Source organism: Bombina bombina, chromosome 2 (assembly GCF_027579735.1).
Source record: "Bombina bombina isolate aBomBom1 chromosome 2, aBomBom1.pri, whole genome shotgun sequence".
NCBI classification, from domain to species: Eukaryota; Metazoa; Chordata; class Amphibia; order Anura; family Bombinatoridae; genus Bombina; species Bombina bombina.
The window spans coordinates 1,248,991,546-1,249,009,677 of NC_069500.1; the positions used below are offsets into that span (position 1 = coordinate 1,248,991,546).

At 40.2% G+C, this 18,132-nt stretch overlaps 1 protein-coding gene across 1 annotated transcript in view; it reads right to left on the reverse strand.

The window, feature by feature from the left end:
- Positions 1 to 18,132, reverse strand: part of WDR19 (WD repeat domain 19) — a 296,764-nt gene that overhangs the window by 153,352 nt on the left and 125,280 nt on the right. Inside the window, exon 17 of the mRNA XM_053704050.1 lies at positions 15,858 to 16,062. Within this exon, the coding sequence (XP_053560025.1) occupies positions 15,858 to 16,062 (205 nt within the window). The remainder of the gene's footprint in view (positions 1 to 15,857; positions 16,063 to 18,132) is intronic.

Genomic DNA, 18,132 nt, shown 5'->3' on the forward strand with positions numbered 1-18,132 from the left:
CGACAAACAGGGAAGACGTTTGTCGAAAATCCTTAGTTGCCTGCAAGTAGAACTTGAGGGCACGAACTACATCCAGATTGTGTAGAAGACGTTCCTTCTTTGAAGAAGGATTCGGGCACAGGGAAGGAACCACGATCTCTTGATTGATGTTCCTGTTAGTTACTACCTTAGGTAAGAACCCAGGTTTAGTACGCAGAACTACCTTATCTGAATGAAAAATCAAATAAGGAGAATCACAATGTAAAGCTGATAACTCAGAGACTCTCCGAGCCGAAGAAATAGCCATTAAAATAACACTTTCCAAGATAACAACTTTATATCAACGGAATGAAGGGGTTCAAACGGAACTCCTTGTAGAACGTTAAGAACAAGGTTTAAACTCCATGGCGGAGCAACAGTTTTAAACACAGGCTTGATTCTAGCTAAAGCCTGACAAAAAGCCTGGACGTCTGGATTTTCTGACAGACGCCTGTGCAACAAGATGGACAGAGCTGAGATCTGTCCCTTTAATGAACTAGCCGATAAACCCTTTTCTAAACCTTCTTGTAGAAAGGACAATATCCTAGGAATCCTAACCTTACTCCAGGAGTAACCTTTGGATTCGCACCAGTATAGGTATTTACGCCATATCTTATGGTAAATCCTTCTGGTAACAGGCTTCCTAGCCTGTATCAGGGTATCGATAACCGACTCAGAAAAACCACGTTTTGATAAAATCAAGCGTTCAATTTCCAAGCAGTCAGCTTCAGAGAAGTTAGATTTTGATGTTTGAATGGACCCTGTATCAGAAGGTCCTGTCTTAGAGGTAGAGACCAAGGCGGACAGGATGACATGTCCACTAGATCTGCATACCAAGTCCTGCGTGGCCATGCAGGCGCTATTAGAATCACTGATGCTCTCTCCTGTTTGATTTTGGCAATCAATCGAGGAAGCAGCGGGAAGGGTGGAAACACATAAGCCATCCCGAAGTTCCAAGGTGCTGTCAAAGCATCTATCAGAACCGCTCCCGGATCCCTGGATCTGGACCCGTAGCGAGGAAGTTTGGCGTTCTGGCGAGACGCCATGAGATCTATCTCTGGTTTGCCCCAACGTCGAAGTATTTGGGCAAAGACCTCCGGATGAAGTTCCCACTCCCCCGGATGAAAAGTCTGGCGACTCAAGAAATCCGCCTCCCAGTTCTCCACTCCCGGGATGTGGATTGCTGACAGGTGGCAAGAGTGAGACTCTGCCCAGCGAATTATCTTTGATACTTCCATCATTGCTAGGGAGCTTCTTGTCCCTCCTTGATGGTTGATGTACGCTACAGTCGTGATGTTGTCCGACTGAAACCTGATGAACCCCCGAGTTTTTAACTGGGGCCAAGCCAGAAGGGCATTGAGAACTGCTCTCAATTCCAGAATGTTTATTGGTAGGAGACTTTCCTCCTGACTCCATTGTCCCTGAGCCTTCAGAGAATTCCAGACAGCGCCCCAACCTAGTAGGCTGGCGTCTGTTGTTACAATTGTCCAGTCCGGCCTGCTGAATGGCATCCCCCTGGACAGATGTGGCCGAGAAAGCCACCATAGAAGAGAGTTTCTGGTTTCTTGATCCAGATTCATAGTAGGGGACAAGTCTGAGTAATCCCCATTCCACTGACTCAGCATGCACAATTGCAGCGGTCTGAGATGTAGACGTGCAAAGGGTACTATGTCCATTGCTGCTACCATTAAGCCGATCACCTCCATGCATTGAGCTACTGACGGGAGTTGAATGGAATGAAGGACACGGCATGCATTTAGAAGCTTTGTTAATCTGTCTTCTGTCAGATAAATCTTCATTTCTACAGAATCTATAAGAGTCCCCAAGAATGGAACTCTTGTGAGAGGAAAAAGAGAACTCTTCTTTTCGTTCACTTTCCATCCATGCGACCTTAGAAATGCCAGAACTAACTCTGTATGAGACTTGGCAGTTTGAAAGCTTGAAGCTTGTATCAGAATGTCGTCTAGGTACGGAGCTACCGAAATTCCTCGCGGTCTTAGTACCGCCAGAAGGGCACCCAGAACCTTTGTGAAGATTCTTGGAGCCGTAGCCAATCCGAATGGAAGAGCTACAAACTGGTAATGCCTGTCTAAGAAGGCAAACCTTAGATACCGGTAATGATCTTTGTGAATCGGTATGTGAAGGTAAGCATCCTTTAAATCCACTGTGGTCATGTACTGACCCTTTTGGATCATGGGTAAGATTGTCCGAATAGTTTCCATTTTGAACGATGGAACTCTTAGGAATTTGTTTAGGATCTTTAAATCCAAGATTGGCCTGAAAGTTCCCTCTTTTTTGGGAACCACAAACAGGTTTGAGTAAAACCCTTGTCCTTGTTCCGACCGCGGAACCGGATGGATCACTCCCATTAATAACAGATCTTGTACACAGCGTAGAAACGCTTCTTTCTTTATCTGGTTTGTTGACAACCTTGACAGATGAAATCTCCCTCTTGGGGGAGAGAATTTGAAGTCTAGAAGGTAACCCTGAGATATGATCTCTAGCGCCCAGGGATCCTGAACATCTCTTGCCCAAGCCTGGGCGAAGAGAGAGAGTCTGCCCCCTACTAGATCCGGTCCCGGATCGGGGGCCCTCGATTCATGCTGTCTTAGGGACAGCAGCAGGTTTCCTGGCCTGCTTGCCCTTGTTCCAGGACTGGTTAGGTTTCCAGCCTTGTCTGTAACGAGCAACGGCTCCTTCCTGTTTTGGTGCAGTGGAAGTTGGTGCTGCTCCTGCTTTGAAATTCCGAAAGGGACGAAAATTAGACTGTCTAGCCTTAGCTTTGGCTTTGTCTTGAGGCAGGGCGTGGCCCTTACCTCCTGTAATGTCAGCGATAATTTCTTTCAAACCGGGCCCAAATAAAGTTTGCCCTTTGAAAGGTATATTAAGTAATTTGGACTTAGAAGTTACATCAGCTGACCAGGATTTTAGCCACAGCGCCCTACGTGCCTGAATGGCGAATCCTGAGTTCTTAGCCGTAAGTTTGGTTAAATGTACTACGGCCTCCGAAATGAATGAATTAGCTAGTTTAAGGACTCTAAGCCTGTCCGTAATGTCGTCCAGCGTAGCTGAACTAAGGTTCTCTTCCAGAGACTCCATCCAAAATGCTGCCGCAGCCGTAATCGGCGCGATGCATGCAAGGGGTTGCAATATAAAACCTTGTTGAACAAACATTTTCTTAAGGTTAACCCTCTAATTTTTTATCCATTGGATCTGAAAAAGCACAGCTATCCTCCACCGGGATAGTGGTACGCTTAGCTAAAGTAGAAACTGCTCCCTCCACCTTAGGGACCGTTTGCCATAAGTCCCGTGTGGTGGCGTCTATTGGAAACATCTTTCTAAATATTGGAGGGGGTGAGAACGGCACACCGGGTCTATCCCACTCCTTAGTAACAATTTCAGTTAGTCTCTTAGGTATAGGAAAAACGTCAGTACTCGCCGGTACCGCAAAGTATTTATCCAACCTACACAATTTCTCTGGTATTGCAACAGTGTTACAATCATTAAGAGCCGCTAAAACCTCCCCTAGTAATACACGGAGGTTCTCCAATTTAAATTTAAAATTTGAAATATCTGAATCCAATCTGTTTGGATCAGAACCGTCACCCACAGAATGAAGCTCTCCGTCCTCATGCTCTGCAAGCTGTGACGCAGTATCAGACATGGCTCTAGTATTATCAGCGCACTCTGTTCTCACCCCAGAGTGATCACGCTTGCCCCTTAGTTCTGGTAATTTAGCCAAAACTTCAGTCATAACAGTAGCCATATCTTGTAATGTTATCTGTAATGGCCGCCCAGATGTACTAGGCGTCACAATATCACGCACCTCCCGGGCGGGAGATGCAGGTACTGACACGTGAGGCGAGTTAGTCGGCATAACTCTCCCCTCGCTGTTTGGTGAAATTTGTTCAATTTGTACAGATTGGCTTTTATTTAAAGTAGCATCAATACAGTTAGTACATAAATTTCTATTGGGCTCCACCTTGGCATTGGAACAAATGACACAGGTATCTTCCTCTGAATCAGACATGTTTAACACACTAGCAAATAAACTAGCAACTTGGTTACAATCTTATTTAACAAAAACGTACTGTGCCTCAAAGAAGCACTAAACGATTAACTGACAGTTGAAATAATGAACTGAAAAAAACTGTTAAAGCATCAATCCTGAAAACAACACAACTTTTAGCAAAGGTTTGTTCCCATTAGTAAAGTAACAATAATTAATTTTGAAATGTAAAAATTACAGAGCAACGTTTTTAATCACAGTCAATATATAAGTCTCACAGCTCTGCTGAGAGAATCTACCTCCCTTCAAAGAAGTTTGAAGACCCCTGAGTTCTGTTAGAGATGAACCGGATCATGCAGGAAATACAAGAGTAACTGACTGGAAATTTTTGATGCGTAGCAAAGAGCGCCAAAAACGGCCCCTCCCCCTCACACACAGCAGTGAGTGAGAAACGAAACTGTCACAATTAAAACAAGCAACTGCCAAGTGGAAAAATAATGCCCAAACATTTATTCACTCAGTACCTCAGAAAATGCAAACGATTCTACATTCCAGCAAAAACGTTTAACATAATAAATACCTATTAAAAGGTTTAATATACTTTTTACAGAGTAATTCCAGTGAAGTACCATTCCCAGAATACTGAAGTGTAGAGTATACATACATGTCATTATAACGGTATGGCAGGATTTTCTCATCAATTCCATTCAGAAAATAAAAACTGCTACATACCTCAATGCAGATTCATCTGCCCGCTGTCCCCTGATCTGAAGCTTTTACCTCCCTCAGATGGCCGAGAAACAGCAATATGATCTTAACTACTCCGGTTAAAATCATAGTAAAAACTCTGGTAGATTCTTCTTCAAACTCTGCCAGAGAGGCAATAACACGCTCCGGTGCTATTGTAAAATAACAAACTTTTGATTGAAGTTATAAAAACTAAGTATAATCACCATAGTCCTCTCACACATCCTATCTAGTCGTTGGGTGCAAGAGAATGACTGGGAGTGACGTAGAGGGGAGGAGCTATATGCAGCTCTGCTGGGTGAATCCTCTTGCATTTCCTGTTGGGGAGGAGTTATATCCCAGAAGTAATGATGACCCGTGGACTGATCACACATAACAGAAGAAACATCAGTACTCGCCGGTACCGCAAAATATTTATCCAACCTACACATTTTCTCTGGTATTGCAACTGTGTTACAATCATTCAGAGCCGCTAACACCTCCCCTAGTAATACACGGAGGTTTTCCAGCTTAAATTTAAAATTTGAAATATCTGAATCCAGTCTGTTTGGATCAGAACCGTCACCCACAGAATGAAGTTCTCCGTCCTCATGTTCTGCCACCTGTGACGCAGTGTCTGACATGGCCCTAATATTATCAGCGCACTCTGTTCTCACCCCAGAGTGATCACGCTTGCCTCTAAGTTCTGGTAATTTAGCCAAAACTTCAGTCATAACAGTAGCCATATCCTGTAATGTGATTTGAAAGGGCCGCCCAGATGTACTCGGCGCTACAATATCACGCACCTCCCGAGCGGGAGATGCAGGTACTGACACGTGAGGCGAGTTAGTCGGCATAACTCTCCCCTCGTTGTTAGGTGAAATATGTTCAGTTTGTACAGATTGACTTTTATTTAAAGTAACATCAATACAATTAGTACATAAATTTCTATTGGGCTCCACTTCGGCATTAGCACATATAGCACATGTATCTTCCTCTGAATCAGACATGTTTAACACACTAGCAATAAACTAGCAACTTGGAAATGCTTTTCAAGTAATTTACAATAACATGAAAACGAACTGTGCCTATAAGAAGCACAGAAAAAATTATGACAGTTGAAAATAAATAAGTTATAGCATCAAATCTTTGTAAGAAATATACAATTTTAGCAAAGGATTGTTCCCATTAGCAAAGGATAACTAACCCTGACAGCAGAAAAAATACACAAATAAACGTTTTTTAACACAGTCAACTACAATCTTCACAGCTCTGCTGTGAATGATTACCTCCTTCAAAACAAGCTTTGGAGATCCCTGAGTTCTGTAGAGATGAACCGGATCATGCAGGAAGAAAATGAACCTCTGACTGAGTTTTTTGATGCGTAGTGAAAGCGCCAAAAATGGCCCCTCCCCCTCACACATAACAGTGAGAGAGATCAGTAAACTGCTTTAATTTAAACAAAACTATTGCCAAGTGGAAAAAATAGTGCCCAAAACATTTTTTCACCCAGTACCTCAGAGAAATAAATGATTTTACATGCCAGCAAAAAAACGTTTAACCTCAATAAATTAATTGTTATTTAAAACCTATTGCAAGTCCCTGCAAATTAGGTTAAAACTATGCATACAGTATAAATCCAGTGAAGTACCATTCCCCAGAATACTGAAGTGTAAAATATACATACATGACAGCCTGATACCAGCTACATCTACTGCATTTAAGGCTGAGTTTACATTATAACGGTATGGCAGGATTTTCTCATCAATTCCATGTCAGAAAATAATAAACTGCTACATACCTCTTTGCAGATTAATCTGCCCACTGTCCCCTGATCTGAAGTTTACCTCTCCTCAGATGGCCGAGAAACAGCAATATGATCTTAACTACTCCGGCTAAAATCATAGAAAAAACTCAGGTAGATTCTTCTTCAAATTCTACCAGAGAATGAATAACACACTCCGGTGCTATTATAAAATAACAAACTTTTGATTGAAGGTAATAAACTAATTAAAATCACCACAGTCCTCTCACACATCCTATCTATTCGTTGGGTGCAAGAGAATGACTGGAGGTGACGTAGGGGGGAGGAGCTATATAGCAGCTCTGCTGGGTGAATCCTCTTGCACTTCCTGTAGGGGAGGAGATAATATCCCAGAAGTAATGATGACCCGTGGACTGACCACACTTAACAGGAGAAAGCTGTTTAAAATTACATGCCCTATCTGAATCATGAAAGTTTATTTTGGACTTGACTGTCCATTTAACTAATTGTTAATTTCCTTAATAATTGTAACATATACATACATTTTAAATACATTTGTTTATTAAGGGGACATGCATCACATAGAGATTACATTTCTATTATCAATTTTATTTCAGTCTCTTGGTATCCTTTATTCAATGAGTAGCAATGCACTACTGTGAGCAAGACAAACACAATCATTTAGCCAATGACAAGAGGCATATATGTGCAGCCACCAATCAGCAGCTAGCTCCCAGTTTACCTAGGTATGTTTTTCAACAAAAGATATCAAGATAACAAGCAAATTATAAAATAGAAGTACATTGGAAAGTTGTTTAACCCCTTCGTGACCAGACCACTTTTCCATTTGTTGACAGTTTGGGATCAGGGCTATTTTTACATTTCTGCGGTGTTTGTGTTTAGCTGTAATTTTCCTCTTACTCATTTACTGTACCCACACATATTATATACCGTTTTTCTCGACATTAAAGTGAAAGTAAATCCTAGTGTCTTACAAACGCTAGGATTTACTATTGAAACAAATAAAGGGGACTTTCATTCACCTCTTTTTCACCTTTTAGCCAATAGCCGTGCGGTAAATCTGGCTTGGCGCCCATGGGAGCCGGATTTACCGCACAGCTATTGGCTAAGAGGTGAAAACGTTGCCTCTTAACCAAATTTTTTTTTTTTTGCTGTGGGCTGCTGTACAAGGTAAAAATGGCGATCGATTGAATCAAATAAAGGAGATTTCTACATGAAGTGTCTTATACTTCATGAATGAAAGTCCCCTTTATTTGTTTCAATAGTAAATCCTAGCATTTGTAAAACACTAGGATTTACTTTCACTTTAAATGGACTTTCTAAAGATACCATTATTTTCATCATATCTTATAATTTACTATAATTTTTTTTTATAAAATATGAGGAAAAAATGGAAAAAAAACTAACTTTTTCTAACTTTGACCCCCAAAAACATAATTTATGTAAGAACTTACCTGATAAATTCATTTCTTTCATATTAGCAAGAGTCCATGAGCTAGTGACGTATGGGATATACATTCCTACCAGGAGGGGCAAAGTTTCCCAAACCTTAAAATGCCTATAAATACACCCCTCACCACACCCACAATTCAGTTTAACGAATAGCCAAGACGTGGGGTGATAAGAAAAAAGTGCGAAAGCATATAAAATAAGGAATTGGAATAATTGTGCTTTATACAAAAAAATCATAACCACCACAAAAAAGGGCGGGCCTCATGGACTCTTGCTAATATGAAAGAAATGAATTTATCAGGTAAGTTCTTACATAAATTATGTTTTCTTTCATGTAATTAGCAAGAGTCCATGAGCTAGTGACGTATGGGATAATGACTACCCAAGATGTGGATCTTTCCACACAAGAGTCACTAGAGAGGGAGGGATAAAATAAAGACAGCCAATTCCTGCTGAAAATAATCCACACCCAAAATAAAGTTTAATGAAAAACATAAGCAGAAGATTCAAACTGAAACCACTGCCTGAAGTACTTTTCTACCAAAAACTGCTTCAGAAGAAGAAAATACAAAAAAATGGTAGAATTTTGGTAAAAGTATGCAAAGAGGACCAAGTTGCCGCTTTGCAAATCTGATCAACCGAAGCTTCATTCCTAAACGCCCAGGAAGTAGAAACTGACCTAGTAGAATGAGCTGTAATCCTATGAGGCGGAGTCTTACCCGACTCAACATAGGCAAGATGAATTAAAGATTTCAACCAAGATGCCAAAGAAATGGCAGAAGTTTTCTGGCCTTTCTAAAACCGGAAAAGATAACAAATAAACTAGAAGTCTTTCGGAAAGACTTAGTAGCTTCAACATAATATTTCAAAGCTCTAATAACATCCAAAGAATGCAACGATTTCTCCTTAGAATTCTTAGGATTAGGACATAATGAAGGAACCACAATGTCTCTACTAATGTTGTTGGAATTCACAACTTAGGTAAAAATTCAAAAGAAGTTCGCAACACCGCCTTATCCTGATGAAAAATCAGAAAAGGAGACTCACAAGAAAGAGCAGATAATTCAGAAACTCTGCTGGCAGAAGAGATGGCCAAAAGGAACAAAACTTTCCAAGAAAGTAATTTAATATCCAATGAATGCATAGGTTCAAATGGAGGAGCTTGAAGAGCCCCCAGAACCAAATTCAAACTCCAAGGAGGAGAAATTGACTTAATGACAGGCTTTATACGAACCAAAGCTTGTACAAAACAATGAATATCAGGAAGAATAGCAATCTTTCTGTGAAAAAGAACAGAAAGAGCAGAGATTTGACCTTTCAAGGAACTTGCGGACAAACCCTTATCTAAACCATCCTGAAGAAACTGTAATATTCTCGGTATTCTAAAAGAATGCCAAGAAAAATGATGAGAAAGACACCAAGAAATATAAGTCTTCCAGACTCTATAATATATCTCACTGGATACAGATTTACGAGCCTGTAACATAGTATTAATCACAGAGTCAGAGAAACCTCTTTGACCAAGAATCAAGCGTTCAATCTCCATACCTTTAAATTTAAGGATTTCAGATCCTGATGGAAAAAAGGACCTTGAGACAAAAGGTCTGGTCTTAACGGAAGAGTCCACGGTTGGCAAGAGGCCATCCGGACAAGATCCGCATACCAAAACCTGTGAGGCCATGCCGGAGCTACCAGCAGAACAAACGAGCATTCCTTCAGAATCTTGGAGATTACTCTTGGAAGAAGAACTAGAGGCGGAAAGATATAGGCAGGATGATACTTCCAAGGAAGTGATAATGCATCCACTGCCTCCGCCTGAGGATCCCGGGATCTGGACAGATACCTGGGAAGTTTCTTGTTTAGATGAGAAGCCATCAGATCTATTTCTGGAAGTTCCCACATTTGAACAATCTGAAGAAATACCTCTGGGTGAAGAGACCATTCGCCCGGATGCAACGTTTGGCGACTGAGATAATCCGCTTTCCAATTGTCCATACCTGGGATATGAACCGCAGAGATTAGACAGGAGCTGGATTCCGCCCAAACCAAAATTCGAGATACTTCTTTCATAGCCAGAGGACTGTGAGTCCCTCCTTGATGATTGATGTATGCCACAGTTGTGACATTGTCTATCTGAAAACAAATGAACAACTCTCTCTTCAGAAGAGGCCAAGACTGAAGAGCTCTGAAAATTGCACGGAGTTCCAAAATATTGATCGGAAATCTCACCTCCTGAGATTCCCAAACCCCTTGTGCCGTCAGATACCCCCACACAGCTCCCCAACCTGTAAGACTTGCATCTGTTGAGATTATAGTCCAGGTCGGAAGAACAAAGAAGCCCCCTGAACTAAACGATGGTGATCTGTCCACCATGTCAGAGAGTGTCGTAAAATCGGTTTAAAGATATTAATTGAGATATCTTTGAGTAATCCCTGCACCATTGGTTCAGCATACAGAGCTGAAGAGGTCGCATGTGAAAACGAGCAAAGGAGATCGCATCTGATGCGGCAGTCCTAAGACCCAACATTTCCATGCATAAGGCTACCAAAGGGAATGATTGTGACTGAAGGTTTTGACAAGCTGATATCAATGTTAAACTTCTCTTGTCTGACAAGGACAGAGTCATAGACACTGAATTTATCTAGAAACCTAAAAAGGTTACCCTTGTCTGAGGAATCAATGAACTGATTGGTAAATTGATCCTCCAACCATGAACTTGAAGAAACAACACAAGTCGATTCGTATGAGATTCTTCGAAAATGAGAAGACTGAGCAAGTACCAAGATATCGTCCAAATAAGGAAATACCAAAACCCTATTCTCTGATTACAGAAAGAAGGGCACCGAGAACCTTTGAAAAAAATTCTTGGAACTGAGGCTAGGCCAAACGGTAGAGCCACAAAACTGGTAATGCTTGTCTAAAAAGAGAATCTCAGACACTAAAAGTGATCTGGATGAATCGGAATATGCAGATACACATCCTGTAAATCTATTGTAGACATATAATGCCCTTGCTAATCAAAAGGCAGGATAGTCCTACAGTAACCATCTTGAATGTTGGTATCCTAACATAACGATTCAATAATGATAGATCCGGAACTGGTCTGAAGGAATTGACCTTCTTTGGTACAATGAAGAGATAAAATAATACCCCAGCCCCTGTTCCAGAACTGGAACTGGCATAAATACTCCAGCCAACTCTAGATCTGAAACACATTTCAGAAATGCTGAGCCTTTGCTGTGTTAACTGGGACACGGGAAAGAAAAGAATCTCTTAGCAGGAGGCCTTAACTTGAAGCCAATTCTGTACCTTTCTGAAACAATGTTTCTGAAACCAGAGATTAAGAACGGAATTGATCCAAATTTCTTTGAAGAAAACGTAATCTGCCCCATACCAGCTGAGCTGGAATAAGGGCCGCACCTTCATAGGTATTTAGGAGCTGGCTATAGGTTTCTATAAGGCTTGGAGATATTCCAAACTGGAAATAGTTTCTAAACTGATACCGCTCCTGAGGATGAAGGATCAGGCTTTTGTTCCTTGTTGTGAGGAAAGGAACGAAAATTATTATTTACCCTGGAAAGAAAGGGAAAGCAAAGTTGACTTAGAAGACATGTCAGCATTCCAAGTTTAATCCATAAAGCTTTTCTAGCTAAAATAGCTAGAGACATATACCTGACATCAACTCTAATGATATCAAAAGATGGTATCACCAATAAAATTATTAGCATGTTATAGAATAATAATAATGCTATAAAATTATGATCTGTTACTTGTTGCGCTAAAGCTTCTAACCAAAAAGTTGAAGCTGCAGCAACATCCGCTAAAAATATAGCAGGTCTAAGAAGATTACCTGAACATAAGTAAGCTTTTCTTAGAAAGGATTCAATTTTCCTATCTAAAGGATCCTTAAATGAAGTACTATCTGCCGTAGGAATAGTAGTACATTAGCAGGAGTAGAGACAGCCCCATAACCTTAGGGATTTTTGTCCCAAAAAACTCTAATCTGTCAGATGGCACAGGATATAATTTGCTTAAACGTCTAGAAGGAGTAAATAAATTACCCAAATTATTCCATTCCCCGGAAATTACTTCAGAAATAGCATCAGGGAGATAAAACACTTCTGGAATAACTACAGGAGATTTAAAAACCTTATTTAAACGTTTACATTTAGTATCAAGAGGACCAGAATCCTCTATTTCTAATGCAAATAACACTTCTTTAAGTAAAGAACGAATAAATTCCATCTTGAACAAATACAAAGATTTATCAGCATCAACCTCTGAGACAGAAACCTCTGAACCAGAAGAACCATTATCAGTATCAGAATGATGATGTTCATTTAAAAATTCATCTGAAAAAAGAGAAGTTTTAAAAGACTTTTATGTATACTAGAAGGAGAAATAACAGACATAGCCTTCTTAATGGATTTAAAAAATAAAATCTCTTATGTTATCAGGAACACTCTGAAAATTAGATGTTGACGGAACAGCAACAGGTAATGTAACAGTACTAAAGGAAATTTTATCTGCATTAATAAGTTTGACATGACATGCAATACAAATAACAGCTGGAGAAACAGATACCAAAAGTTTATAGCAGATACACTTAGCTTGGTAGCTCCAGCACTGTGCAGTGATTTTCCTGAAGTATCTTCTGACTCAGTTGCAACGTGGAACATCTTGCAATATGTAAAAGAAAAAAACAACATATAAAGCAAAAATGATCAAATTCCTTAAATGACAGTTTCAGGAATGGGAAAAAAATGCCAGTGAACAAGCTTCTAGCAACCAGAAGCAATAAATAATGAGACTTAAATAATGTGGAGACAAAAATGACGCCCATATTTTTTAGCGCCAAAAAAGACGCCCACATTATTTGGCGCCAAAAATGACGCCACATCCGGAACGCCGACATTTTTGACGCAAAAAAAACGTCAAAAAATGACGCAACTTCCGGCGACACGTATGACGCCGGAAACAGAAAAAAAATTTTGCGCCAAAAAAGTCTGCGCCAAGAATGACGCAATAAAATGAAGCATTTTCTGCCCCCGCGAGCCTAACAGCCCACAGGGAAAAAGTCAAATTTTTTAAGGTAAGAAAAAATGATTGAAACAAATGCATTTATCCCAAATATGAAACTGACTGTCTGAAAAATAAGGAATGTTGAACATTCTGAGTCAAGGCAAATAAATGTTTGAATACATATATTTAGAACTTTATAAATAAAGTGCCCAACCATAGCTTAGAGTGTCACAGAAAATAAGATTTACTTACCCCAGGACACTCATCTACATGTTTGTAGAAAGCCAAACCAGTACTGAAACGAGAATCAGCAGAGGTAATGGTATATATAAGAGTATATCGTCGATCTGAAAAGGGAGGTAAGAGATGAATCTCTACGACCGATAACAGAGAACCTATGAAATAGACCCCGTAGAAAGAGATCACTGCATTCAAATAGGCAATACTCTCCTCACATCCCTCTGACATTCACTGCACGCTGAGAGGAAAACCGGGCTCCAACTTGCTGCGGAGCGCATATCAACGTAGAATCTAGCACAAACTTACTTCACCACCTCCATCGGAGGCAAAGTTTGTAAAACTGAATTGTGGGTGTGGTGAGGGGTGTATTTATAGGCATTTTAAGGTTTGGGAAACTTTGCCCCTCCTGGTAGGAATGTATATCCCATACGTCACTAGCTCATGGACTCTTGCTAATTACATGAAAGAAATCTACATCTACAGCCACCAAAAAACACCCATGCTAAATAATTTCTAAATTTTGTCCTGAGTTTAGAAATACCCAATGTTTACATGTTCTTTGCAAGTTATAGGGCAATAAATACAAGTAACACTTTGCTATTTCCAAACCATTTTATTTTTTCTTCAAAATTAGCGATCGTTACATGGTAACACTGAAATCTGTCAGGAATCCCTGAATAACCCTTCACATGTATATATTTTTTTTTAGTAGACAACCCAAAGTATTGATCTAGGCCCATTTTGGAATATTTCATGCCACCATTTCACCGCCAAATACGTTTAAATAAACAAAATCGTTAGCCTTTTCACAAACTTTAGGTTTCTCACTGAAATTATTTACAAACAGTTAGTGCAATCATGGCACAAGTGGTTGTAAATGCTTCTCTGGGATCCCCTTTGTTCAGAAATAGCAGACATATATGGCTTTTGCGTTGCTTTTTTGTAATTAGAAGGCCGGTAAATACCGCTGCGCACCACACGTGTATTATGCCCAGCAATGAAGGGGTTAATTAGGGAGCTTGTAGGGTTAATTTTAGCTCTAGTGTAGTGTAGTAGACAACCCAAAGTATTGATCTAGGCCCATTTTGGTATATTTCATGCCACCATTTCACCGCCAAATGCGATCAAATAAAAAAAATAGTTTTAACAATTATAGGTTTCTCACTGAAATTATTTACAAACAGTTAGTGCAATCATGGCACACGTGGTTGTAATTTCTTCTCTAGGATCCCCTTTGTTCAGAAATAGCAGATATAAATGGCTTTGGCATTGCTTTTTGGTAATTAGAAGGCTGCAAAATGCTGCTGCGCACCACACGTGTATTATGCCCAGAAGTTAAGGGGTTAATTAGGTAGCTTGTAGGGTTAATTTTAGCTTTAGTGTAGAGACCAGCCTCCCACCTGACACATCCCACCCCTTGACCCCCCTCAAACAGCTCCCTTCCCTCCCCCACCCCACAATTGTCACCGCCATCTTAAGTACTGGCAGAAAGTCTGCCAGTATAAAAATAAAGGTGCTTTTTTTTATTACTATTTTTTTAATATATATAAGTGTAGGATCCCCCATTACCGCCCCCAACCTCCCTGTTCCCCCCCCCCCAAACAGCTCTCTCAGCCTCCCCCCTCGACCTAATGGCCGCCATCTTAGGTACTGGCAGCTGTCTGCCAGTACCCAGTTTACTAAAAAATGTGCCTTTTTTTAAAAACAAACTAAACACCCCATTTTCTGTAGTGTAGCTGCCCCCCTCAATACACTACCCCCCTCCCTGATCCCTTTACAAACATTTTATTTCCCTTCCCTCTCCCTTTACCACTCCCTCCTTGCACAAAAGACATAACTTTCATGTCCGTGCGCGCATGCACTCCCGAGCCCCGAGCCCCGCGCGATCCCGGACACACAGGAACCGGATCTAGCACCAGCGATGGCCGCCCACCCGCCACCCTGCTATGGCTCCCACCCACCAACGATCGGCACCATCGCTGACCGATGCAGAGAGGGCCACAGAGTGGAATTCTCTGCATCAGATGCTTACATTTTTTTATTGCAGGATGCCTCAATATCGAGGCATCACTGCAATAACATGAAAGCAGATGGAAGCGATTACGATCGCTTCCAGTTCTTGAAAACCGGGTATGTCCTTGGTCCTTAAGTGACATTTTTTTGTAGGACGTACCCTGTACGCCCTTGGTCCTTAAGGGGTTAAAACTGTATGGTTTATTTGAATCATGAACATTTTTTTTGTTTCATATCCCTTTAATAATAAAGGTTAAAGGGACATGAAACCCAAATTTTTTCTTTCATTATTTAGAAAGAGCATATAATTTTAAACAACTTTCTAATTTACTTCTATTATCTATTTTGCTTCATTCTCTTGATATTCTTTGCTGAAAAGCATATCTAGATATGCTTAGTAGCTGCTGATTGGTAGCTGCATATAGATGCCTCCTCTGATTGGTTCACTGTGTGCATTGCTATTTCTTCATTAAAGTATATCTAAAGAATAAAGCAAATTAGGTAATAATTATCTACCTTAATCATGAAAGAAAATGTTTGGGTATAGTGTCCCTTTAAGCTAAATTGTAATGTAATAATAAAACCACTTACCTCTTCAGCATCAAAGTCTGTGTCAACATTTTCTTTAAGTCATTTGGTGATGCATTTTTTACATTACTGAGGAAACTGTGAGTACTTAGAAGAACTTCACTTAGTTTTCCACTCTGGGTCTGACAGGTCAATTCTCCATTGTGGAGCAAGACAGGCTTGTGAGAAAATGGAAGCTTGGTTCCTCCTGCCCAGATTACTTTTGAACCTGATAAATGAGCAAAATATAATGTGAGGGTTTGTACAGCAAAATTATGTGTCTTTCTATGATGATTCAGATTTATTTTTTCACAAAAATGATTTGTATTTAATTTTTCCCAATCCCAAGGGTTTATCAACAGAAATCCTAATATGATATTGATAATAGTGCTAATGATGCATTTTGTGTAACATTTAAACCATTGGAAATGTATCAATATACAATACCAAACCGTTGCATTCATTTAATTCCCCATAAATGTCCAGATTTGAAGTGGATCGCTAATTTCCCCCTGCGTACTGCAAGTTGAAAGTAAAAAGAAAGACCAATGCATGTTAACTTCAGGACTTTGGATACCGCAACCACATAAACTTCTTCTCCCGATAGACTTCAATGGGGCGCGTTGTAAAAAAACGAACAGTTATCGATTGAGCGCTAACCAGACACCGCATTAGACAAACTGCACTAAACCCAAAGTGATAAAACAGCAATAACTTTTCTAGAAATATTTTTGCTAATGCAAGTATACTACTTATATTTCAAACTGAAATGCACCCATGCACATATAATTTTTTATCTTTCTATCCCTTTAATATTACTATGATATGCTTTTTATTAAAACGTTTATATATGTGTGTAATACTTTAATGTGTTTTTGATGTGTTTTATGCGCAAACTATAACTTTTAACTTGTAATACCAGCGCAAGTTAACCCTTCTCTGGTTAACACACTTTGCCATGGACTTGTAATATCAAAGTTAAAAGATATTGCCAATAACGCCTCCACTTTTATTAGTGCACCACGTGTAATCAGGTCCAAAAATGTTTAATTATGCAAAGTGAAAAAAACATAATTTATACTTACCTGATAAATTCCTTTCTTCTGTTGTGTGATCAGTCCACGGGTCATCATTACTTCTGGGATATAACTCCTCCCCAACAGGAAATGCAAGAGGATTCACCCAGCAGAGCTGCATATAGCTCCTCCCCTCTACGTCAGTCCCAGTCATTCGACCAAGAATCAACGAGAAAGGAGTAACCAAGGGTGAAGTGGTGACTGGAGTATAATTTAAAAGATATTTACCTGCCTTAAAACAGGGCGGGCCGTGGACTGATCACACAACAGAAGAAAGGAATTTATCAGGTAAGTATAAATTATGTTTTCTTCTGTTATGTGTGATCAGTCCACGGGTCATCATTACTTCTGGGATACCAATACCAAAGCAAAAGTACACGGATGACGGGAGGGATAGGCAGGCTCATTATATAGAAGGAACCACTGCCTGAAGAACCTTTCTCCCAAAAATAGCCTCCGAAGAAGCAAAAGTGTCAAATTTGTAAAATTTGGAAAAAGTATGAAGCGAAGACCAAGTTGCAGCCTTGCAAATCTGTTCAACAGAGGCCTCATTCTTAAAGGGCCCAAGTGGAAGCCACAGCTCTAGTGGAGTGAGCTGTAATTCTTTCAGGAGGCTGCTGACCAGCAGTCTCATAGGCTAAACGTATTATGCTACGAAGCCAAAAAGAGAGAGAGAGAGGTAGCAGAAGCTTTTTGACCTCTCCTCTGTCCAGAATAAACGACAAACAGGGAAGAAGTTTGGCGAAAATCTTTAGTTGCCTGCAAGTAGAACTTGAGGGCACGAACTACATCCAGATTGTGTAGAAGACGTTCCTTCTTTGAAGAAGGATTTGGACACAAGGATGGAACAACAATCTCATGATTGATATTCCTGTTAGTGACCACCTTAGGTAAGAACCCAGGTTTAGTACGCAGAACTACCTTGTCTGAGTGAAAAATCAGATAAGGAGAATCACAATGTAAGGCTGATAACTCAGAGACTCTTCGAGCCGAGGAAATAGCCATTAAAAACAGAACTTTCCAAGATAACAATTTTATATCAATGGAATGAAGGGGTTCAAATGGAACACCCTGTAAAACGTTAAGAACTAAGTTTAAACTCCATGGCGGAGCAACAGCTTTAAACACAGGCTTGATCCTAGCTAAAGCCTGACAAAAAGCCTGGACGTCTGGATTTTCTGACAGACGCCTGTGTAACAAGATGGACAGAGCTGAAATCTGTC